Source organism: Temnothorax americanus, unplaced genomic scaffold (genome assembly GCF_048541705.1).
Source record: "Temnothorax americanus isolate GAGA-0224 unplaced genomic scaffold, ASM4854170v1 Scaffold1, whole genome shotgun sequence".
NCBI classification, from domain to species: domain Eukaryota; kingdom Metazoa; phylum Arthropoda; class Insecta; order Hymenoptera; family Formicidae; genus Temnothorax; species Temnothorax americanus.
The window spans coordinates 7,052,259-7,078,609 of record NW_027509230.1 but is presented as its reverse complement, the minus strand read 5'-3'; the positions used below and the strand labels follow the sequence as shown (position 1 = coordinate 7,078,609).

At 42.4% G+C, this 26,351-nt stretch overlaps 2 protein-coding genes across 7 annotated transcripts in view; one reads left to right on the top strand and one right to left on the bottom strand.

Annotated features, from left to right (window-relative positions):
* The window catches only part of Eip74ef (Ecdysone-induced protein E74), a 190,450-nt gene that overhangs the window by 38,219 nt on the left and 125,880 nt on the right, over positions 1 to 26,351 (top strand). The gene's annotated exons all lie outside the window — the stretch shown is intronic.
* Lsm11 (U6 snRNA-associated Sm-like protein LSm11) lies at positions 1,925 to 25,227 on the bottom strand. 3 transcript variants are annotated; one of them, XM_077399101.1, is made up of 6 exons: positions 24,977 to 25,216; positions 24,344 to 24,401; positions 12,545 to 12,657; positions 8,988 to 9,126; positions 3,167 to 3,338; positions 1,925 to 2,694 (listed from the first exon to the last, which is right to left on the bottom strand). In XM_077399101.1, the coding sequence occupies exons 1-5, from the start codon at positions 25,148 to 25,150 to the stop codon at positions 3,187 to 3,189; spliced, it is 636 nt and encodes a 211-aa protein (XP_077255227.1). In that variant the 5' UTR covers positions 25,151 to 25,216; the 3' UTR covers positions 1,925 to 2,694; positions 3,167 to 3,186. The 3 variants fall into 3 exon arrangements, with proteins under 3 accessions (XP_077255227.1, XP_077255233.1, XP_077255217.1); XM_077399107.1 differs by lacking the exon at positions 1,925 to 2,694 and adding an exon at positions 7,905 to 8,010 and having other exon boundaries at positions 3,132 to 3,338; positions 24,977 to 25,227; XM_077399091.1 differs by lacking the exon at positions 1,925 to 2,694 and having other exon boundaries at positions 3,132 to 3,338; positions 24,977 to 25,214.

The window sequence follows — 26,351 nt, the reverse complement described above, 5'->3', positions numbered from 1 at the left end:
TTGAAGTCCGATCGCGAACATCGTATGATAATCGCACGTGTTTCTGAGATACTTTCCCTTGATACGCGCGATCGTTCTCGCGTTGTAATCCGGCACCGTTTACTTTCCGCCGTACGAAATACGAAATGTGCCGCACGTATCCTCGAGAGTCAACAACATCGACGCGATTCTAAGATTGTAAAATTCGAACATTGAGAATGTGAAGATTTTTTGATTCAATGACTGCAAAACATAAACATGATCTCAAGTCAAAGTCCAAAGTCGAAAACTTTACGGTTTAAGAATCTAGAAATGGTAAATTAACTTCCTAGAAGGCAACCTTTGTACATAGATAATTATTTTCTTTTTATTAGTTGGACTATATCTGAATTTTTTTTAAATTAAAAAGACTGCTATATACCACGACAGATATTAATGATTATCCTTCAAGAAATCATTGTCATGTGAAAAGGCGAATTAAATCAAATGTGACCTAACGCGTATGTAAAAAAAAGCACTAATTCGATTATAAATGCATGCTGCGAAACCCGTTCGTCTGTCGTCAATAGCGAGATATTCCCGCGCCTCTCTGAGGGCTCCGGCTAAGGTTATGGTTTGCTCTAGGAGTTCATTAACCCCTCGTCGGATCGCGAGAGCACGCCGCAGAAGAAGTGCACAACAGTCGCGGGTCGCGGGTACGGGACGGGGGGCGGCGGGAGATTGGGAGGAGCGGGCGAGGAGGACGAGGGGAGTTCGCAACAGCGTGCACCGTAGTTCTGGGTTCTGATGGTCGTCAAGGCGAGTGCGATCGCAACCAGACTCTTTTGCAGAGCTGGAGACGCGAGGGGGGTCCCGCGAAGTATGGGGGAGGATGAAAGGGGGAAACGGGGGACCGCGACGACGACGACGGGGCGGCTGGACTTTCTCCGGAGAGCGAAAGTGAGAGGGCCCCCCGGGAGTGCGCGTTCGTTCCCCTGGCCATTCGTGATCTAGAGGGCAAGGGGGTGGGAGGTGGTTCGTGCTTTCACCGTGCCCCGACGAGATGCACTTTTCCGCGACGCAGAAGCGAAGGCGCGCGATTTCGCGAGCGGAAAAATTATGATTTTAGAGCGTTTAGCTGGAACAACGGCCGCGAGCGACGAGGAAACGCCACGCCGCGCCGCGGCTTCGTACGCGAGATACTCCCGTGTTGAGTCTGGGGATAACGCTCTACTCTTCCTCTTTCACGCGGGTAAGGGGGGAAACGATACGAAAATTAATGGTGCTGCGAGTTGTAATTACGGAAGAGGAGCGGCGTAACGTGGCGCACTACGTGTCATTTCGACGCGAGTCTCGGTGATAATGCGCAATGCCCGTGGGTAAATACGCGTAGTGAATCAACCTTAAATTACACACGGCGTTACTATCTTTTCCAGACTTGTTGGTATTAAAGTTTAATGAAATCGACCTTTTTATATAGCTTTAATTAACTCTAAAGTTAAAATTCTATTGAAGAAAAGTCAACTTGACATTAAACGAAGGACGCGATTTTGTATATTTTGTATATTTGTGCTCTCGATCCTTAATTTATGAAAACTAGGTGGACGAAAGGAAGTACGCAAAAGCTGTTATCTAGTATATGTTAATAACCGATGCTACGACCATGAAACAACCAGCATCCTTCTGAGATTGGCCTTTAGTATTTGCACTAAAGAGAAAGTGCTCCATGCTTAGGACAAGCTGCGCATTTAACATACAATCTATAGGTATCAATGTACACATGAAACACTATATACTGTTACATCTCGAATTTTACTGCAATTTTACGTAATTTTTTTCAATTAAATAAAAAAAAAATAATTATTGATAATCAAATATCAGAAAAGTTACAACACACTTAATTATATAATATATAATATATATAATATATTATATATATTATATATATATATATATATATATAATATATAAACTACAAATCTCTCTCTCTCTATATCACCCTCGATCGTTAAAACCCAATATTTTTGACGACTTCGCGATCAACTATTCCGAAACATTGCTAGATGTAAAACTATTCCGATTAACAGTTTCCAAAGTAGAATGTTTATATTTGCAATCGCAGTCGTGAGATCAACTCGCGAGAAATATCGATCTCTTCCCGCTGATAAGCAACATCGCTGACGGGGTTAATCGCATGTATACGTCGTGCCGCGGTTTTCCGGCGGGCACCGACCCGGTACCGTAATCGACATCGAAACTTTCTTATTCTCGACAACGCGCGCATTCCGCCTTGTGTTGCCTCGAGGGTGGGAGGGAGTGAAAGAGACATTTACGAGGGCGACGAGCGCTAGAAGGGAAAAACCAGTCGCGGACCGTGAGTTTAGTCACGGTGGAACGGCGCGACGCCGGACAATCGCGCGAATTAACTTTCTTCGCCGCCTTCGACTTCCTCGTTCGTCGATGCTCGCGAGCCATCGGATTAGAGCTCCATCAGCTTTTACCGTCGTCATCTTCATCGTTCGTACGAGCGCTCGAAGGCCACGCCAACGATATAGACTGACCTCTCATTTTTTTTTCATCTCGACGTTCCTTCCTTTTTTTCCTTCTTCTCGTCGAAGTCCTTGCATCTGTCGCGAGAAAGTCCAGCCTCGGCGACCTCCAGGTTTCGATTCCCCGTATAATTTCAGGGGCGCGTCGCTTTGACGTAACTCCTTAACAACGTACGCGTTCGTTTTGCTGAAAATTAATTATAGCGAGAAGAAACAGGATAAGTGGGAAAGAGAAAGAGAGGCGTAAAATTTCATTATGCATTTGTGAAGAATTTTTTACGTTAATAATATTTTTTCGTTGAAAATATTTATTATAAAAATACATTGAGGGGGAGCAAAAATGAATGTATATTTATTCCGGTTATGTATATCACGATGCAACGTTATATTGTCGTCGCATAAGTGGATGACGCTGAATTTCATTATCCGATTAATATATTCCTATAGATACTTCGAGAAAATCAAATGCTGTTATACAATCCGGAAAACTTCGCGCGAATATAAACATTCTAAAACATTTATAGACATCACAAAATATTTATCGTATATAACACATTACGTATAAAATTTCATCGTAGAGGACGAATAAATAACGAGTAACAGAAAAACATTATATTTGCTGCGTAATTGACGGTACGTGACTGTGCTTGTGGACGAACCTTAAGGCGATAACGTATAGTTAATTGATTTTGACGATTATAGCGACTTGTTCTCCCCTCAGTAACATCTGCGGCACGTGTCTTTCCAAGGTCTCCGTCCTTCCCTCGATCTTCTTCACTACCGTCCTAGGTATACCGTTTTCTGTCGGCTCTACCTTGACTGCATCAGCACCTGAATCGAAGATGCAACGTCGAGTTTTTGCCATATCTTCTCCGATATATATATTTTTTTTGTTCAATTAACACAGTTATTAGGATTTTAATATATGTGAATATGTAAACGTGAATGACTCTGCTCGTTTGCCATAATTGCAATTTGCAATAGAGCCTTTGTTCAGTTGAAATAGAAAACGTATCTGTGCGAAAGTACAATGACACGATGAAAAATATTAGATGGGGGAAAAAAATACAAATATTTTGAAGAAGGAAGATGAATTCATTCTTGCGAGATTTTATTTTAAAATAATAATATTGCTGTGTAATTTATATATATATATACGTAGACATGCATCCAAGTATTTTAATTATGTAATATTATGCGGCAGATATATATATATATATATATATAATTTAATCAGCTGTATTTTAATTTAGCAAATGTTTAGCGTTTATTACGCGAGAAAAATGTTTATTATTTTGTTCAATATTTTCAATATATATATCGTTTAAAATCTTATAAGTTCCTACCAGTGTTTTGCAAAAGTCTTTTATCTTCGGTGTCGAAAAAATTGGCAATTACTTTTTTAAAACAATTCAATAAAACTTTGAAAGATATCTTTTTATATATACTAGACATCACAGGCGCGCGCTTCGCGCGCGCTATTTAGCTTTAATATTACACACAACTGTCAAAATATGCTATGACAACCGCTCACGAAGTTACATAGCGCAGCAACAGAATCAATCAGCATCGCGGAAAAGAGCCAACAAAGCAATTCGAGACTTTCGAGAAGACTTCGAGTGATGCGAGTATCGATTTAACATGCCTTTTTTTAGAAAGGATATATTAAAATCTCGAGATATAACTTAAATACTGAATTATAATTAGAACATTTTCATTATAATGAATTAGTATAACGAGACCATAAATGTATTGCAACGAAATCAGAATAAAAAAGCTAAATTTTTGAACACTGACATTGAGCGAAAGTTATCGGAAGTGTGTATGTTGTTGCGAATAAACCTCGGAAAGAAAGGTCACGAGGAAAGTCTGGGGAAGGTTGTTTATGTGCCAGCACGTGTCCGTAGAAACGCGCGGGGGCTATGATAAGCGGGTTGTTGGGGTCGGAGGAAAAACGGAAGGGCCACGAGAGGGTCGGAAGGGGGATGGATAGGCGGAAGGCAGGCACGAGGAGCCAACAGGACACGTGTACACGGGGAAGGCATCGATCCTGCTGGGCTGTTCTCCAAGGTCGCCGGTCCCTCCACCCTCCCTTCTTAGCCTCGTATCAACGACCTCGCGACCCCTCGTGATACGTCCCGAAGTACGTCAGTAGGCCAACTAACCCTGAACTCGGCCGAAGGAGAGAGAAAGAGCCGCCCAGGGCATCGCTTTTTAGACGATGCTATAAACAACGATGGAAGAGTTTAGTCCTAACACGCATTTCTTGGCGTTGCGAAGCAACGCCGTTATGGAGTTCCATTAACCTTTTAGGAATAATTTGCTTAAATTGTAAGGAAGGAATTAAATTAACCCTCAACAGGTACCACGCGGAGTTTTCTTCGATACCTAATTATAAATTAACCTAAAGTTGAAAATTTTACATTTTACAAGGAAACGTAATTTTAATCATACTGCCATAACATTATTGAAAGCATGACCTGATTAAAATAATTTTTTCATATGATCGTATAAATTCCACATTGCTAGAAATTAATTTAATTAAATTTATAGCCTCTACATGTGAGTTAATAGTTCAGTCCGTTTCATTTTTAATAACCGCGTATTTTTATAAAAAAAGAAAAAGAAAAAAAAATACATTTTTCAAAATAATATTTATACATGCGTTGTTGTTTCTTGTTTATTAATCCTGTTTATTAATCTTGTGCCGCAAAAACAATTACCGACTATCTCACTGATTAATTGCACACATTGCAAGTTGTTCATGTATATGATAAGCAAGATAAAAAATAATCACGTGCGTTCAAATCAAATCTGTCCGAAGCGCTTTCATCGAATTGCAATTCTAGACGTATTCTTTTCTTGACGTGACCAACGTACGATCGACCAATCAAATCATGGAGAGCAAACCTTTTTAGTTGGTGAACTTTCAGATGCAAAGCGGAATTGGTGCGTCGTAGAATGCACCATATATATACGTAGGTAGACGCTGGTTTGTCTGGTAGAAATCACGAGATTACAGAACGGCATTGGATAGGATGAACAGAACGGAAATTGAAGTTATACCGATAAAATGTCGGCAAGGTCGCCGAAAAAACTCGCGATAAAACGTGTGCGATATGTAATCCAGAGGATTATCGACTATAGAAGGGCTTTTTATCTAAACTTTCTAGGAAATAGATTGGACTTCTGAGAAAAATCGGGAAAGAAATTCAATATACAGCGGATTTTATTTTAAGCGGGATTTCTTCAAATTCTAAATATATAATCGATTGTTCCTTGGCAAAAGTGTTTACTCTCTTAGTAAAAAAAAAAAAAAAAAAATAACTCGAAAATGTTTAATAGATAAAACTTTATTTTTCTCTCAAACAGATTTTATTCGAATAGAATCTTAGTTGCCGAGATATTTAAAATTAAAAATTTGCTCGATAATTCAAAGAAATATCGACTGCGAATTGATCGAAGAATCTGCAGCTAAAACATTATTCGTTCCATGATATATCGATTGTTATATTTCTTTCGATTCCTCTTATATACTACCTATCGTTAAAAATAATTTTTATATGAACGAAACGTTAAGATATTTCCAAGTTGGGACGCGTGTTTGACATGACCGGTGTGGATGAATGAAAACGAGAGGCGAAGGTTGGAGGGCACGTGGCGAAGGAGAAAAGGAGGGAGGAGGGTAATGCGTGAGAGGAAAATCGTTGCTGGGCGGGGAGGGGAGATACGGAGCATTGGGGAAGCGTCTCACGCGGAACGACGCAGGCGGAGCAGGAGAGGATCGACGGAAGAGAAATGGGCGGGAAGTGGACGCGCGGAGGAGGAGGAGAAGAAGAATCGGCGGAAAGAGGCAGAGAAGAAATGAGCGAGGAAGCGCGCACGCGAAGAGGGGTTCGCCGCGCGCGGACCTCCTCTCCTCCTCGAACGCGTATCGAACGCGCGCGCCGCCGACCACTATACGTAGTCAAGGTCGGTCCTTGCTCCTGCCGCGAAGCGGCGACCTTAGTGGGATGTATTATCCCCCTTCGCGCGCGCGATACGACGACCCTTTCTCTCTGCTCTTCCACGGCTGCCGCCCTTTTGCCGCGCGATGTAAATAAAGACGAACGGATCGTGTGCGCGCGCGCGTACTCCCCTGAGGCGAGTTCGTTAAACCCTATCGATTTGCGCGACGAATGAAGAATGGGAATCCCGCGAATTAAAAGTGGATCGTATAATACTTCTGCGTCGATGGGGCAGATGCTCTCCTCTGAACGACGACAAAGGGGCGCGATCGTGAAAAATATTTGAGAGAAAAACCACGGAATCTTTCACGTGTAATTTTGCAGTTGTGTACTTTTGCCGCGATGTTTCGGAAAAAAATGAGAAATTTTATATTTTATGCTTTTAGTTTTTGTCGCGCCATCGAATCATGAACTTTCGAAGATATCGCTTAAACACACGTAAAATTATCAAGAATGACTATTTATCCAAGGCTAGGCAAATAATCCAAGCGAAAAAAATGTCAGTAAGTTTTAAATTGCAATTTTAAGCTGAAATAACTATCGTCGATTACTACAGCCCTGATCCGATGACAAATTGTCTCCATCATTCCGTAACGACAATATCAGGTGGCAGGTGGATGGCGAAGCAAACTAATAAGAGATAAATTCAGTTTTAAGTTCCATGAAACGTCATGCGGACTATATATGTGCTGAGTTTCGATATTCTAAAAATATGCCATTGATGCGTACATTGCTTATAGCTCATAACTCACGAACAGAAATTATCACGTATATACAAGATATCACATATTACATGTAAACATTTTTATATTATGCCAAAGAGATTTATCATGCATATTTGTCGAGCAGATAAAAATGATATAATTTCCGAAAGCAATTTTTATTAATTAATGTAATTACCAACTTTTCTTAATTTGAAATTGTTCAGTTCATATTTTAGCTGAAAAAGTTAAAAAATTCCATTTTAAGTACAACTTTGCAGCGTATCAGATATCTTTAAAAAAATGATGTGAAATATTTACGTGATGAAAACTTTAGTACTTGCTACTAGAATATCTATTTTTTTTTTAAAGGAATTTATAAGCACCGTAAGACTGTATATTGTATTTTTAATTTTACATGAAAAATGTAAAAGGAGAAACTAATACATTGAAAAATTTGCTAATAACACAATCTTAAAATTTCCAAACCGAATTTTTGGTAAAATATTATACCTTCCAGAGGAACTGTGTATCGTTGTGCGTATCTATTTTTCTTTAGGGTCGTATTATTTGTGTTTTGAAATTTCGAAGGTTACAGAGCTCGTTTTTTATCATCCGACTCGGTTAGCATCTCTTTCTCTCTCGTACCATCGTGTCGCACTGTACCTTCGTGAGACGCAAAAACTTACGAGGAGGCGAGAATAATCGATCGGCCGGACTACTCCTTTTCTTCGCATCTATCTCTCGAGTCTGGCGTTCGTGATTTTTTTGCGCGTTGCACAATGCCATATACATCTGCATATTTATATACCGAAAACGATTATTACAGCGTCAAGAATCTATAATTGTCGAGAAACGAAGTCGGTTATGAATTTCAATAGCGCGTCAATTTATACCTGTAAATCCCTTTTAGATCGTACGATGTCATATGTAAATTTTTTGAAAATTTCACAGCATTTATTATTGTATTCTTCTTGAAAAATCATATTAATAGGTTCTGCATCAAGCATGATTAAAAAATACGAGAAGATTATTCTCCGTTATTGAAAATTATAATTTATCCTTGATTCTTATACGCGCGATTGAATGATTTATGTAATAACTAGAACAGGTTGTAATTCTACGCAATTTCAGTATTTTCAGTCGAGCCTATTATATAACTTTTTTTTCTGTCATCAATGTTCATGAAATACACAAGTATTCCACGCGATTAGCATAAGACATAACAAGATTATCATATAATAGCTAATCCTACAACAGTTTCATTGCAATTCTCAATATAAGATATATAAAATCGACTGGTAGTAACTAGAGTTAACACACTGCATTATGCTTGTGACTATCATGAATATTAAATATAATTAATCCCGATATTAAATAAAATAAAATCTTTTAATCAAAGGAGAGTTGCGGATATTACTATCTACTTGGGTAACTTATTTAATTCGCAAGATCTTGATAAAGAAAAATCGATCCTCAGTTGATCGGTTGAAGCGCGGGAATCGTAGATCATCCATATAATGACTGATCTCACAAATAATATAGCATTCGCCAATTTAGCGGTCAGCGTTCCATTGTCGGGACAACAATATCATTATGAAAAAAATAATTTCAACAATAAAATTCTCTAAGAAAAACTAGCTAAACGATCTCTAATTAATGTGATTCTAATATCAATATAAAACTCTTTAAAGGAAATAAAAACAATCGCACAACACACACACACACACACACACACACAGTATAAACTTTAATATGTAGAATGATCATACCGAGAGCGGGCGCTTTTCTCTTGACTTTGCGGGACCAGACCTCGAAGCAGTCCTCGAGCGCGAGGTTCCAGTACTTGTCGAAGGCGGCCACGTATGCCTCCACGTGTCCCCTTATGCCGTGCGCGTTCCTGGTGTAGACCTTCGGCACAAAGAACGACCGATTATTCCTTTTAGATCGCGACGAGTCCTCGTATTCCAGGTAAAACCGTGTTCGCCGAGAAAAGAGACGGCAATCGGCATTCCCTCTTCACTTTCGATGATTATCCCGAGTCGTCCGAAATGTGAGGTAGAAATCAAGTGAATGTTGTTAACGTGGCAAAAGCGTTTGCTCGACTTTTATGGTGCGATAAATTCTCTATCCGTCTATACCGTCATCCATATCATTTAGATTGGAATAGTGAAATAAATCTATAAAAGAGCTAAGCTGATTTTTTATCGTTGCAATTTCTTGCGAAAATTCGATCAACTTGCGCTGATTGATGATACAACTCAGCCATTTTTTTTATCCATATCACAAAGACTACGCATTTATTAAGTTTTTGTACGACTGACTAATTGCGTAGTCTATTAGAAACAACTAAAAGTGACACTAATTACGAACATAATTACGAATGTAATTAGTGTCACTTTTAATTATTTTTATCCTTATACATGATTATCAGTACGTTAGTAGAACTGCGTTACTTATTTTGAATCCTAGTCTGTCATTTCTATTCCACGATGTTCTCTATAAAATTTTGAGTTTTGATCTTTTTCGGCCTAAATTGCAGCTCGCAAAACTCAATTTTGACTTTCACTCTGTGTCGTATTCATTCTGGAGATAGTACATGGAGCGTAATAGTATTCAGCGTAATACTTTAGAACGATAAAATGCATTAAAGACACATTACGTTTGGTTGAGGAAGGTCCGTGTCGGCGAGAAAAAGCGTTACTTGTCACATAGATACGGCCGCAAGAGACAAGATAGCGGCCTAATACGCGGAAGTGCATCAGGCCGACGAGGCAACAAGGCCGCCCCTTCAATGCCTTTCGTGCAGCGCGGCCATACGTGCCAGCCGGCTTTGCCGCAATGAGAACTAATTGCGAGTCTCGAACTCGTACACGCGTGTGTCATCGCGAGTCATTGAGTGCCGACGATGTCCGCGAATTAGTCGGAATCGATTCTAGGAGTCCTCAAGACCGCCAACGAGGAGTCCGATCTTCGCCGTCTCAAGGTGACAGAACTCGCGCGTGCCTTAGCCCTTCCGCGTGTTTTCGTTTTTACGCACGAATGATGACCCGATGGAGTCATTTTGCCCATTTACTCGCTGTCGTCAATTAATTTGAAACGGCTTGTCATCATTTTGACTAAGCGACTATACTTCGGGATGATCATCAATTGCGCATATGATGAAAATATGGTGTCGTTAGAATTAATCGTTGTTTCGGAGTAACGACTATTTTGCGCGCTTGACGCGTCAGGATTTTCTTGACCGTGGATTCAAGGATTTCGTTGCGATCGAGAGATCGTGGCAATGAGATATCGAGGGCGATTCGGTGGCAAGATATGAATTCAATTAGACCGGAAAATTTCGGAAGTGTTCGGAGGCTGCGATCAGATCGACTCGATTAGATTCTACGTGTGATTTCTTGTCAAAATTCCAATACGGAATCTTGCAAGTTTGTTTTTGCCATTTTAATTTATTTTCCGAAACAAAAGTGATATGTACAATATGTTATGTACGTAAAGAGGTACCAACTGTTAGATGTGCAAATCACTTTTTCTTGACGAGTAATAAATCGACAATAATAAATCTTGGATACATTATAGCTATCCGATTATTCAATCAACATAATCGAACGTCCCTCGCGATTTTTTTCTCAACGCACTTATATTCGTTCGCGATGAGATGAGCTTGAATGACTCGACGATAAAAAAAAAACCCGCGTGCGCTTTCCTCGGCAATTTGAACGGTCGAAGGTCGAGTGATCGATTCGCTGAGATAAAATCTTCTTTCCGGATGCGTTCGAAGGTCACGGGAGATTAGGATCTCGCCGTCGAGGACGGTGATTTGAAACGCAAGGCGATTCTTAAGGAACGCGGCGACGATGAAAGTTAACGCATTTAATTTAAGCTCGGGGAAGGAGGCTAATCGGAAACCCCATTCTTCTTGCTGAAGATATCCGCTTCCGCTCAGCGGAAGCCCAATTAAATCAATTTGACTTTTATTTTCCATTATTCCGTCTCATTGTCCTATTATTAGCCGTCCTTAGCGCGAGGCGGTGATCATTAAGCGCGCCGCGCCACGCCGCGCCGCGAGAAATCATCGGATGCGATTAGATAAGTATGATGATGACTTATCAGCGTGCACATCGCGCCGCAATTTTTCAACTTTCCACGGTGACGCGCGTTCACTTCCGGATTGATTGTACAATCTCGAGGACGTTGCTTCCGTATAAATTACCGAATCGACAGAGATAGATCTCAGATTGCACGCGTCATCTATCTAATTGTAAGAATTGTTCCTGAAAAATATTTATTGCAGAATTATAACTTTCAAAAAGTATCGTCCTTATAAAATTGTAATCGTAAAATGCTAATCTCCAGAATCATGTTGTGTCGTATTATTGTTTCGCATGTATACGGAGTATTGTATTTACAACTCTGGCAATCACGGGAGAGAAACGAGACTACGAGTAATTGAAAAATTTCAGTACGTCCACGGAAATTGTGCCTTTCGGAATACGAGATGTGTATAACGATCAGTAATTTTCGAAGGATGTCGCGCTCTAAATTTTATCCTCCCGAGAAGGTTGTCCGTGTGTGTTTTGAGGGGTGAATTTTAGGGCAGCAATCCGACTCCTGCCCGGGCGTGATCTCGCCTCGTGTTGAATCGTTTGTCGCACGACGACGATATACGTCAGGGGCGTAAACAGAGATGGCTAAAGCGCCCTGTTGGGTCACCATGGTTACGAGTGTTGACCCGAATGCTTTTCTTTCTTCCCCGGTCGCGTTTCTCGGCGAAGGGTTGGTTTTGTCGCCCTTCGAATACCCGTGAAGAGTTTCGTGTACGTGTCACTCGGCTGCGAAAGTGTGTCAGCCCGTGTATGCGTGCACGCGCAGTGTTAGAGGATGGAAAAGAAACGACGGAAGGGAAGAAACTGTGGACGAAGAGCTCTTTTTTAGAATGACTTATTCTTGCCGTCGGCAAAGACGTAAAGGATTAGGAAGAAGACGTACCTCACTGAAAATATCTATATTCTGAAAGAAAGTTGAAGTATTTAAAAACATACATTTTTCTGGAAGTGCGCAAAACGTGCGGAAGAATGATGAAACGAGAGAGACCTTAAGTATTTAAGTCTTTGAATATTAGTAAATATAATTTTGAGGGATTTTTACAACGACAAGAGAATTATTTTTTAATGTCTGTACAATGTAAAATCTCTAGAAATCTCGACTGCAAATTTAAAATCATCAATATGTCATGAAAACTTGCCGTTTTTATTTAAAGAATTATTAGGATTTTTACGAAGTATTAAATATCAACTATTCGAAAAAAAATTAATCGATGACCTACCCTAATGCGAATTTTTTCCTCCATGCACCCGTGAAGCATTCCTAACGGGCCGAGAGTCTTTTGCATTTTCGAGAGTACGTTCTTCCGTCCATGTCTTCTTCTGACCACAGGTTCTGTAAACACACGCACAATCAATTTAAATTTTAAATATTAACTTCAAGATCTCATGAGAAGAATACAGTTTAAAACTAATTGAATCGCATATGATTGATAAAAAAAAGTGCTTTAGTATTTAATTGCATAAAAATTTGAAAGCTTAAAACTCCAGAATTTCGTTAAGTTTTGAATCGATTATGCGCTAATTATATAAACAAAAACAATGAGGCAAAATGTTCAAAAAATCTATGGTAAAATTTAATGAAATTTGATTCATAAATGTGATTTGGTCGTCGGTGAACCTCGTCGTAAATGATTTATGACTAATGTAAGAAGAGAGTTCTTTTACTCTTGTCAAAATATCGAATTTCAAGATCATTTCATGATATCGAATTTAATTATTTATTATTTGCGTCAAATGGTTTTTTATTTGTAAAATAAATACAGGAAGGAAGTATGTCGCTGCGCGCATTTTATTATAACTATTCTATATTGAATACTATAAATATGTATTAATAATAATGAAGAAAAAAGTTTCCTCATTAATAATAATTGCATTGGAAACATATGAAATAATTAATCTCTATATATTATAAACATATCTTTAGTCAATATTTACAGACTATTAGGAATGAAATATTGAAATTATTTTAAATACTCTATAAAATGAAGCATGTTATCTTTTAATTATATCAGGAATAATAAGTAGTAATAATAATAATAATAATAATAAGAAAAATAATAACAATAACAAGACACTTTATTATATATATGAGTTACTACACTCGAATAGTATCGGAATATCAGAAGTAGTCCCAAGACGGGCAGATTGCGGCGATGGATTTTTATGAGCTGCCGTAACACCGCGCTAATAAGAATTTATGCGGCTCTCTCGTGTCTCGCGGACTCGCTCGACAAATCATCGTTCATCCTTACGCACGAGGAACGGAGAGCCGATAGCATCGCGCGCGCGTCGTTCCTTCCTCCAGTTTTTGCTCCTTTTTTCCCGCCGTGACTACGAGACTTTACGCAGCCGGGAGAGCTTCATTAACCCCCGTCGTCGTTCCCATACCTTATACACAGTGATACCAAACTTTTCTTTCCCGTTGAAGTAAATCAATCGGATCTACGATGAAGCAGTAACGCAGAGGAAGAAACACGTAACTTCGTTTGACGTCTAGTACGTAATTTAGCAGTCGTAAACCGAAAGTAATAGCAATAGCTCGATTAAATAAAAATGAGAAGTCGCTGATTTCAATTTCTTGTTGCATAAAAATTACATATACCTATATATATATATATATATATATATGTATAAATTGTAGTTTCTTTCATATGTTAAATATTGGATACTTGAATATGGTTCTTGCTTTTGCTAAATATCGAAGCAGATTATTGCTCATAACGAATGATCACTTTTCACGATTAAATTTTTTAATCAATACGTTCTAAGCAAAACTTTGGAATAAAATCTACTCCATCGAGAAATTCTTTTATTTCCAATAGAACGCCTTCATAATCGCATTTCTGAAGACACGGTGACATTGACGAAAAAAATTTAATTTCCCTGGAAAGATTGTTTCCCGAGAATCCTGAATCTTATTATTTGCATGTATAAAGACTTTCCTCGGTTTTGCGACAGCTTCGCTAATCTGGGAGAGACTCGGGGACGGTAGACCCGGCCCTGGACTGTCGTCGCGCGCGGAAAGAGGAACGCCGCGCCGTGGAGTTACGTAAAGCCTCGGAGCTGTGCGGCGCGGCTAGTGCACTTATTTTCTCCGTGTGCGCGCATACCCGATGCTCGTGGACTCGCGCACAAGCGTGTGCGAGCGGTGCAGCAGGAGCGGTGCGCGCGTCAAGAGCCGCGCGCATTCGCGCCGCTCGCACGCTCGCTCGCTCGCGAGATCGACGGTGCCAATTGGCTTTCTCCGATAACTTTCATCCGTCTAAATAGGGGCCCGTCGCGCGGCCGCGCTCGCTCTGCTTCTTTTCCACCTTTCTTTGTTCCTTTCCGCGTGCACTTTCACTATCGCGCGATCCACTATTGCGCCGAGGCGGTCTGGCGTCGACGATCGAGGACGAGAAGGGATCGACGGCGACGACCCGTGCGTGGCCGTCCTGGTTTCGCGTGCTCGCCCGTAATTAAATCGCGAGCGATTGTGTTATGAGCTACAGTTTTTCGTTAGATAATGATGAGTAGGAAGTTGCCTTTTTTTTTTTTTAATTGGACGTACAAAGGCGAATATTTCCGAGATGAAGGCTGGATATTGCGACGAATGCCAATGTATCGCTACATTCGTTGAATTCGCGTTCTACAAAACGTATCTCAGGGTATCTTCTGGTAACAGAAGAAACACAACTTGACCTAATGAGAAAAACGCTTTATTTCATTTGATGGCTAAGTCAGGCTTGTCTTAGGAAAAAAAATGGATAGGAGGAACGAGGAGGAAGGATACAGAGAAAGTCGAGAAAAAGAGGCGATAGAATAAGCGCACTCCGCGTCCACCTCCGACCTTCCGGCCGTTTTTCCTTCTTTCGCGCGAGCTCCTTCGCTTCTCGTCCCGATCTTCCTTCGTGCGCGCGTGTGCAGGAGATAGCGCAGCCCGAGTGTGCAGCCCGGAGAACGTTCACGTTTGCGTGAACCGCGTTGCAGGGAACCGTTAGGATCGCAACCGCGCGCGCGGCCGCGAGGGGAGGAACGCGAAACGGTGACTTTATCGTCCCTTCTCTGGGCAGGGTGAGCCATGGAGGTGTCCGTCGTTCCGTACCTCGCCTTGCACGTTCGTTAACCCCTTAAGGCGGCATGATACTCGGGCTAGCTCATATACAGGGTGTTCGGTAATCGGCACGTTCGCCATATTGTTGATGTATTGTACCTTGATCGTCGAGGATGTGTGGAAATGGTTCTCTTCCAGAAGAAATATATCGGAATATAGATGCGTTTGAAGCCAATAGAAATAATTTTGGGAAATTAAGCTTCAGAGGTGCGAATGAACGGTAGAAACTTTGGTGTTTGCTTTTTGTTTCAAACAGATTTAGGATTAGCAACGTGCTAATTGCGGTGTTTAATTCATTTCTAAATTTGCTAAATTATTCGCTCAATTCTTGAAAAATAAGATTTGATTTACCACCAGCAATGGACTTTCTCGTGTCATGCAAGTAACTTTTGGAATTGGAAGATAAACCTTGATGCAATTGAATCAATATTATTGCGATTTCATCATCGTAAAACATGAATTGGAAGCATATGATTCTTGTAAGTACGTTGTTTTAAAGTGGGGAAGGACAGCGGTAAAGTACACATTTAGATTACTTCACTTAAAAGTTTGATATATTGAAATCCGGAGAGCGCATAATATTTGTCGCAGATTATATATACATATACTATATATAACATTGACTTTTTCGCATTCGTAATATCGATTTTGAAAGAAGTGGACCTTCAAACGTGCTATTTTCTAAAGACGAAGGTTCATCGCTTTCAAAATCGTTATTGTAATTTACGCAAAGTCGCTTGCGCAAAAAGCTTATTTCCATAATAAACAAAGTGACGTTCTTGAAATGTAACCGTTGCAAAATATCGGTGATTAATATTTGATTTTAACAATTTACGACATGCATAACCGAGATCCTTCCTGTTTGCATTCGGCTTAACGTTGTTGTACTTCGAAAAGACATGTTTGTCATCGGACAAATTACATAAACATATTTGATACATGTTTTAGTTATTCTTTTCGTAATTTGCAATATGCAATTCACCTTCAAGTTGGAAAATTGGCAATAACTTTTTGAAATTTTTCATTGAGTTAGGTACAAAGAGAGATTAAGAATTTATTCAAACGCGAAACACCAACTCTTGAGTGATAATTATAAGTTTATAGTATTGTGAAAAGAGGCTGCTTGAAATTAAATGGAAAGTAATGTAGGGGATCAGGAATATAGATTGATATAAAAGCTTTCCGTTTTCTATCGCTCATAAGCAAGAATCGGTATTTCGAGACGTACGTTTGCGTCACGAAAGAAGTTACTTTACATTAATTCGAAGCATCGAAATGAAACATAAGCACAAGTTTTCACCTTAATAATAAGTTTTCCGTTGAAATTCTATTGTGAAGCACTAAAAATACTTCGATCAACAAGATGTTAACATCCTACGCCAGTTCATTGAATTCCTTATCAAGATAAATAAATGATATATTTTAGAAAAGAAGCGGAAATTGAATTTTAGGAAAACGGATAACTTCTATAATATGTTCGTTCTATTTCAAAAAGTGTTTGATAGAATTTCAGTTACAAAGATATATTCAATGTTAAAACTTTGAAAATTTTACATGAAAAATGAGTTACTTCTTTCGGCATCAAAAATAGATATCAATTCATTAATCAAGCCTTCCCGTTTTTATTGAGCATGCTACGAGAAATTCTCTTTCTCTCTCTCCTCCTCTCTCTCTCTCTCTCCTCTCTCTCTCTCGCTCTTTCTCTTTCTCTTTGGCGATCAAAGGCAAGCTCGAGATTTTCCGGCCTCCCGATCGTTCGGCCGCGTGTTGCGCGACGCGTGCAAAAAGGGCCCGCTAACATCTGTGTATACGGCGGCGTGTCTCGCGTGTTGTTCACCTGCGAAAATGTTCACGCGGGTGCGTGCGAAGGAGCAGTTCGGTATCAAGCCCGAACTCGAGGAGATGAGTTCGTGGGTCGCAGGTGGGTACGACGGCCCTCGTAGAATGTTTGCGGGCGCGGGACGGGCGTGGGGCCCTCTCTCTTTCGCGCCCCGTTGAGAACGGCGAACGAAATATCGCGGGACGAGGTGAGGGACCAGGACGGGCTGGAGTTCGCGAGGTGTACGGGCGAGAGAGGAGTAGAGCGCGGCTTGTACCCGCGGATGATCCCCAGGTTGAGTCGCGCTGGGTTCAATGTCCTGTCGGGCAGCGCACCCGAGAGCCGAGGCAGGCAGGCGAGCAGCCACCAGACCTCTCCACCACACGTACACACGTACACGTGTACACGACCGCGCACACGTTTCCGCGAGATCGCACACGGCCGCGCGCTCCGCCGTTGCGTATGCCGCGCGCAAATATACGGGGTGTCCCGTATAGTCACTGCTACGTGTTTCAACGAGGAAAATACTAAGTCAATATAGAATGAATACAAGCTATATCTCTAACAACGATGTGCTCTATTTTAATAAGTTATAAATTGTATGAAAAAAACAAAGGGTTTTGCAGAGCAAAGTGGACGAAAAAACCTCGTCATTTAATTCATTTTCTTCTCGGGAGATTCGAATTCGAGACTTAATTATCTAACTGCTTTGTCCTCGAAATCGCGAAGATGTGAAGAAACGGGGAGTCGAATTAAATAATCGCTGAGGAAGAATCCAAGTTCTTCCATTTCTATTCGAGAGAAAGTGCCCGACTTCTAGGGCACATTGTATACTCGAGCGCGAAGTGCGCTGGTCGGCTCGCCGCAGTTTGCTTTACGCGAACTAGCTGTAGGTACTGTTACTTCTGCGACGAAGCCCTTTGGTTCCCTTTCCCTCCTCTGCTTCCCGTCCACACGATGTTTCTCGCGGATCCTCACGGCCAAGGAAGTCACCGACGGTCACGCGATTATTCGGAACTCGTTTTTCGGAAGACGATTACGACAGTTTGGCGAAATTGTCTTTTTACCTTCAAGGTGGCAGATCTCGAGATAAAAAAGAGAAAACCGGAGGAAACAATGTTTCTCGAATATTCGATATTTCTCGAATCCTTTCATACTTTGGCAAAATGAAGCAATTTAGCATTTACTTATAAAGATAAAAAAACGAAAGTATAACAGAGTTCACGTGTGCGTGTACATTGGAATTCATAAAAAATTCGTGACCTTTATTTCTTTTCTGTGATGCAGTTTTAAAGAATCTTATACGATCTTTTGAAAAATATTTGCTTAAATTTTTGAATTTTTAATTAGTACTTGTACAACCAATCTCTCATTTTCTTTTGAAATTTTTTATAATCTCAAGTTAAAAGTGTAATCTTTCTTCTCTCTCTTTATTACGTGTCTCGCTACATATTGTCTTAAAACCATGTAAAAAATGACATTTGGCATTCCTCTTTCAATTGCAAAATAAAAAATTCAAGCAATCTATTTAAATTTGTATGTGCGAAAAATTTTGCCGTAAATCTCAGAGGAGGCAGTGAATTTTATTTGTATGCTCTAAACACTCGAAGTAATTGAACGGATCAAGTATGATAAACTACTCGACGAGGAGAGGCCGCGTTTGGAAGGCGAAGGCGAGTTAGTCGGGATTCCAGCGGCGAATCTTTCCCGGCCTTTCTCGACCGAAGAAAGGAGAAATCACTCTTACCCCAGGAAGGTCGGATGCTGGAACGCGCGAACGCGAGAGCGGGGAAAAAGTCGTTTACTCGGCGCGGCCACGATCTATCGGTTTTAGATCCCCAATGTCGATCGAATTGCGGGCGTGGTCTGGGAACCGTGTCTCTAATCTTCGTTATGACGAACGGTGAGCTCCGCTCGCGAGAGCCCCCGCGATATGTGCTCTGCCGAGGTCACACTCTGCCCTAATTGACGAGTAATCTTGTTTTACGCCCGGTTCCATTAAGCCGGCTTTGCGCGGTCCGGTAAACCGTAATTATCGCACAAGCCCGATTCCCGATTCTAATTGTAAGATGCTGGAAGCGGAACCGTCAGGAGTGCAACCTTGCATTCGCGAATAATCTCGGTCGAATATCTATCGATTTTAACGGCTTCGCTGATGACTTGCTCAACTATACAATTTTTGAAGTTGTATTTTTAGCAGAATGCACCAATAAGATAACGAAAGATATATAAAGTACGAAGTATATTTCAAGACTGGATTTTATTTTAACTATCGTGATATATTGCAAGAAATTAGACAAACAGTTAAAAGAAATAACATCTTACGATTAGTTTTTCGCAAAAATAATCGACATAATATCAGATATATTAAAGTTTCAAGTTCTTTGAACAGTCAGATTCTGACGTTTTAGAATTCACGTTTAGAAAACGATAATAGTGAAAGGGGTTCAATGATAAACAAATAAGATTCAGTTAATTATAATTCGAATCCTCGCACGTTCTTACGTCCGGGACTGACAATGAGACCAAAGCCTAAAACCGATATCGCGATACTCCAGATCTTAAAGGAGTGAGAGCGCCGCTGCCGATTCGGCGTATACTCGATAGTCATCTGTTACGTTACGTTGGGATAGGTCGGCACGGCGGCGGGTACGTGGTGCACACGAACATGGTGCCGAGAAATTGGATCGTCCACATTCTACCGGGTGGCGCGCGCGGAGCAGGGACTTAGGGAGCCCGGGCTCCGATCGTATCGCGCGTACGCGCGGAAACCGGAAGGATTGAAGCGGACTCCCCGAAGCTTGATGAGCCGAGACCGAGCGTTCACGCCGCAGGAGCTCCGTATAGGAACCCGGAGGAAATGAAGAAAAAAAAAAGAGAGTAGGAAGAGCGGGAGAGAGGACGCGTGGAGCGTAGGAAAAACGCGTGCGCTCGCGCGCGACGTCGTCGCACCGCGACGCGCGTAAATGTTGCGCAATGCCGCGCGAGAGAGAATCGCGGAGAAAACATCGACGAGAATTCCGTTACTCGAGGCGAACGGCGGCTGCCGTCGTTGCTTTGCGTCGTGTTTGTGCTACGAGCGAGAGTATGCACCGCGTGCATATATGCGTGCACGAGTGTATGTGTGCGTGTGTGTGTGTGTGTATGTATATACGTTCTTTGCGGCCGGGTCTGCCGTTAGAGAGCGAAATTTGCTTCCGGAGCTGAAATACCTAGAAGAGGAGCCTCCTTTTCCCCTCATCGCCGTCGTTGTTATCTTCTTGTCGTTCTGACGTTTCGCGCCCGTGTCGCGAACATATGTGTGTCGCGTTGCGATAGGTCGGGAGGTCGAGCGCAAATGAAATATATACGAGGAATAGTTTACTCTCGAGGTCCTCTTCCAGAATTCCGCGGATGGACGCGAATACGCTCGAGAGGATTTGGATGCCAATTTCCGCGAAGCTTGGTTCCGCGGATCGAAGATATTTTGTAGTCTCGTATTCTATTCCTAAAGTCTGCTATTCTCTTTTAACTTCTCTCTCCTCTCTTTCTCTCTCTTCGTCGGTATTCGATTGCGGAAAATCAGAAAAGAAGAGATTCGCGATCCCACGCGATACGTTCTTCGAGCACCTGTGAATTCTGAACTTCAATGCTTCGCGCATGGATGTCAAAAATCGATTGCCAAGATCACATCGAAATTAGTGCTCGTAATGAGTCGCGGGGCATCTCTAGGTACACGCGCGCTGCTCGCGTCGGGTGGTCGCGTTCGCCGGCGCGTGTCCACAATTGGGAAAAATCGCGGTTCCGTCGGAACGTGTTCGAGGGCCGCAGCCAGCCCGGAGAAGTTCGCGTTGCAGCGAGGTCGATGTCCGGGCGCAACAAGTGCGCTCGAGACTCTCTCGCTCTCGCTCCTGATGTCTTTCTCTTTCTGGACGCGTTCGCGATCGGCTTCGATAAGGCCGCGCGACTTTCGACGGCGCGGCGCGGCAGCGGCCGGCTCTTTCGCCGATCGCGAAGCGTCGACCTCCGAAATACGCCCGAGACACGCGCCTCGCCTCGCCTCGCCTCGCCTCGCCTCGCCTCGCCTCGCCTCGCCTCGCGTCGCGGCGCTCTCTCGCTCGCTCGCTCGCTCGTGCACGGATTTAGAGACGGCCGTAACGAGAGCGCCGGAAGCCGAACGACCTTTTTGAGGTTGCGCCGCGGCGCGCCAAGTTTTCGCTTCGGAGGGAGAGAGAGCAAGCGGGAGAGAAGGAGCGGCGAGCCAGTCAGATGCGGCGCGTAGTGACGCTCAAGTGTGATCGAGTATCGATCTTTTTTAAATCGGCAGATACGACAAATGTCATAATTGTCTTGTTTTTTTTTTTTTTTTTTTTTTTTTACAAATTTTTAGCCGTTCCTTGTGTTAATCGAAGAAACGACCGATTGTGATTGTATTTCAGGGAGATTTAATAATAATTGTAGACTTCTTGCCGAGACAACGCATATGTAAATAAAATTATATTTTGCAAAATTTTTTTGAATTATACAATTTCTGAATGACGACTTCATCTTCGAAGATTTCCAAGGGAGGTATTTCGAATTGTAATAAATCAGTTATTATGAAATATAGGAACTTTGCAGTCATCAATGTTGATATGAATCTTTTGACGAATTGCTCTGTTTAAATGAAAAATCAAACAGACGCATTATAATACACATAAAAATAAACAAATGTTTCACAATTAAAGCAATACTGTTTATTCGACGTCCGATAATCGAAGAGCTATTTCTGAACTATCTCAAAATTCACGTTCTTGAGAAACGCGAGCTACGGTAAACTCTTGTAACAACTTGATTTTTCGAAAGAATTGAAGACTATATAAGTAACGGGAGATGTTTGGAGACAAGAGTCCCCGATGTCGAAGGTATAGAGATGTCAATATTCGGTGATATTCGGCAATATCGAGCGTATTATCACGAGCGTCCCTTGGACGCGCCGCGGCGCGGAGCCTCGGGTTGAGCGCAAGAGGTCGACGTCCGGGCGCGCAACAAGTGCCGCACTACGTACACGTACATACACAGACCGCTACCTCCTACCTCCTACCCCCTCCCCACGGGCGCGCACGTACATACATGAGGCTCGCCTTCTGCCAGTTCTGCCTCGCTCACTCGCACAATCGCACGACCACCGCGGCGCGGCGCGGCGGTACGCCTCTCCGCCCCCTTGAGGAAGGCATCCCTCCGTCTCTCCTCCGTCGCGCGCTTCCTTTGCTTCTCTTTGCTTTTCTGTGCCACCTCGGCCGAGAGGAAGGAAGAGAAGCGGGAGTGACGGAGCGAGAGACACGAACGGGCAGAACGGACGGAGAGGGGGCGAGGGCGCGCGCTTTTAGAGGAAGGGAGACGGAGGGGGACGCGTGACCGTGCTCCACCGCGCGCACCACGCACCGTCGTCGGTAAATATAAAACTGCACTGGGTCAGGGATCCGTGATTTATCGGCTGCCTCGTGTAATTGGCCGCCGGCCAATAGATATATACCCCCCTCGGCTGCGTTGCGTGAGAGGGGCCGCGCGGGGAACGGGAAAACGCGATACTCGCGTCTAACGTTAACCTCCTCCTTCTCGCCGCCCCTCTCTCGTTTCCGAACACACGCGGCTACTTATTCCCGCGCGATGATCTTGATCACCGATTAGCCTTCTTCATCTCTGGAATCGGGTCTGACTTGTTCAGAATTCTTTACGACGAGGGAAATGCCTTATTTTGCGCGTATCGAATAGCGTCCGTGTACGTGCCGTAGCAGCATTTTACCCTGCATGTGTTCACAGCCAATTAACAATAAATTGCATTCTCCTGCTTTTTCTTTCTTTTATTTTTCCGATCTATAAGTGCCGCGATAGTGTCTCGTGATTTTTAGACTTGTACACGTTTGATTATCGATAATCTAACGTTTCACTTCCTTCTTTTTCAAAGTATTAAAAATCACGATAAAAGTCCAGTCGTTAGCGATGAGTCCCATCAGGTATTAGGATGAGCAAGAATATTACGAATTTATTACCAGACGGAAAAAATCTGCTTTCACATTTCCTCAAAAATATTCTGCGATTTCCCGCTTTCAGATTTTTTCAAAAAAAAAGTCAAAATTTTTCGAAAAATTAAAATAATTAACGGACATCGCGTTTCTCTCGATAAATAAAACCGAGTCGGTTCTTATCGAGCCAGTTGATCGCTCAGAATTCGCAAGGTCGCGAACGAGACTTTATGAAAAGTTGTCGCAACTCTTTCGCACAACGCTCGTATGTCGCGCTGAAGCGAAAGAAGATCCCTTTCTCTCTCTTCTTCGGGGATGAAAGAAAGAGAGAGAGAGAGAGCGTACTCGCGACATTGTAAATATCACATATGTACGTACTCGCGCGAGCAAAGATAACCGTGGAATAGGAGAAACAATGGGGAGCGACGGTCGGGGTCTCACCACGCGGTACGGCGGGAACGGTTGACGCACACTTTCGCGGAGGTCAAATTCCACGCGCGGCTAATGCCGGTCGTCGCGAGCTGCGACGACCTTCGTCGCATTTGTCAGGTAGTAAATAAAGTGCGCCGATATTTGGAATATAAGATTCGGCGCGCGAGATGACACGCGCGACCAGATCGCCCTCGCGAAATCGAACTCGCGAGTCGCTCGCCGATCGTCTAAAAGATTGTCCGGCGAATTTTTACGCGAGCGTATTCCGCGCTTCGCAATTCGTTCACGTCTTTAATGATTCTTCGTTTGAAATTAATTCTCTCTTTGGTGGAAATGACGAAGGATAATCAAAATATTTCGCTAATAAATTCGAAATAAATTCGCTCGAGTATAGTAACCAATTTTTGCATTTGTTTCCGTTGCGTCGAAGAATAATTAATACGAATTGATTAATTAAGAATATATAGAGGCAGGAGAGGGACTTCTACGTCAACGTGCGCCATTGTCTCTCGCTAAGCGCCGGTAATTCCGCGTTGAAATTCGATACTACGATGTCACTCTCCCAACATGAATGAAGACCCTCCGCGCGGGCTGCGAAACTGCACGCGATCGCCATCTCTCGCGGGACGTGAGAAAGCTGCGCGTAAACATTGAGAATCCGTGCTCTGTCCCTCTTTCTCTCTCTCCTTACCTTGATGCGATAGAAATCTCCGCCTCGAGGATTCCGGCACGGCCGATTTATCATCGCTCTGAAATACACGAACCGCGAATCTTAGGTCTGCTGCGCTCTCACCGAGATCTGGAATGCCGATTACGCTAGTCTACCGTTGCAATGAAATTTCACGAGATTTTAATTCCCTTGCTCGATTCAGGAATCCCGTATGATAAATCACGTTAATTTGTGCCTCAAATTTACACGTGCACTCTTACGTTAATTCCAATCCCGCGATCTTCGATTTCAATTTTTTTTTAATTCTGGACTCCCGAAAATCCCAGAATACACCTTAATTTTTCTGGATAGATTAAGTTTGGTTCAATGACAGTGTTCGTAAATTTCAAGTCTATCACGGTTTTTAAAATTCGTAAATACAAGCTTTTTTTTAAGTTTCATTGTTATATCGTAGCTTTGATAAATCGAACCACTGGGTCAAGTGCCGTTAGGTTAGGTTAGGTTGTACGCACTCCGGTATCTCCGGTACAAAAATTCCCATGTCTACGTATTAATTTTCGCGATTTCCAACTTTTACGATTTCGCGCATTCGAACGACCCTTTCTTGCAACCTCGCTCTCAGATTCGTATCAGAAATTGGTGCGCGATACGCACTTTCGTCGGCGCGTTGACGTTCTTCAGAACGGACTCGAATTTCGAGACATTGTCATAGATCGGCGCGGAGGACGCCAATCGCACTTTGGGCGAGTATAACGCTTTCAACGGGTCGAATTTCTCGCTTCCCGCGTCCAAACTCTCGTCCGACGTCTCGCTCTCTTCGTCCGCCATTGACGAGTCTATTCCTTTCACATACAAATCACGCACTAATTCATATTGTCATCAGCGGCGATAACACGATGCTACCAACGCCACGTGTGTTTCGCGAAGTACAGTCGCACTTTCGGCACGTGATATCGAGGAGCAGCAGAGTGCGCAAGGCAATCGAAAAGAGCGGGAAAGGTTCAAAACGTAGCCAACTTCGGGCAATCTATAATACAATTCGCGACCGACTTCAGGATTGCATTTTACATTTTACTTACATATACGCTTTTGATAAATGTATGTATTTTAATATCTATTTTACGTGTGATTTTAATTCTTTTAGCGGTATTAATTAGTAACTTACTTTGCCTGGTGAATTAACAGTAAAGATTTCTTAATTCGATCTAATTGGCTATCTTTATAATCGTCACGAAGTTTCGACCATGGGTTTTGATCCTTCTCAATTCTGTAACTTTGATGCTATAAAATGATTAAATTATTATTTTCCGGAGAGGGCTTAACGCGCGAATTTCGAGAAACTTCTGCGCACATTCGTGCATGGCAATCGCGCGCGTTTCTTCGGTCGGAAAAACGTTGATCACGGTTTGGTGATCAATCGCGACGGTATTAGTTGTTAGACGGGAGAGGAGGATGTTAACCTCTACCCGTGGAAACTTTCTTTCGCGGTTGCGAGTTACGTAAAGGTAAGCGCCGAGAGACGCCGGGTAGATGAGGCTGCATATAGAAACGCAGGTATAGGCGGCGATCGGCAGCGGCGGGAGAGCGCGAGGTTACGCGCACGGGAAGTGAAATAGCGCTACGCGAAGCCAGAAAGAAAGTTCTCGCTCGGTGTTTTCACTTTCATGGAAATTGCCCGCGCCTCTCTTTTCTCTCCGCGCCGTGGCATTACGCGAATTAGTCACGAATCATCAGGATTGCTCGTCGCGCGCGGACAGGCAGCCCCGCGAGCCGCCATTGATCAACTTCCTCTTCAGAACGAAACTTTTTTTTTTTTTTTAACAGAGATTCTTGTTCCTGATAAACTTTTCTGTTTTTTTACTCCCACTCATATATATATATTTCTTCAAATGCGTGAAATTTATACGAAAGGTTATATAGGTTTGCGGATGCGCCCACTGTCGGATTTTCGACTTTGCGTCTCGTCCTAATTTGCATTTATAAATATTCTCCTAAATAAAGAATGAAACGCGCAGAACGCATGGCCAAT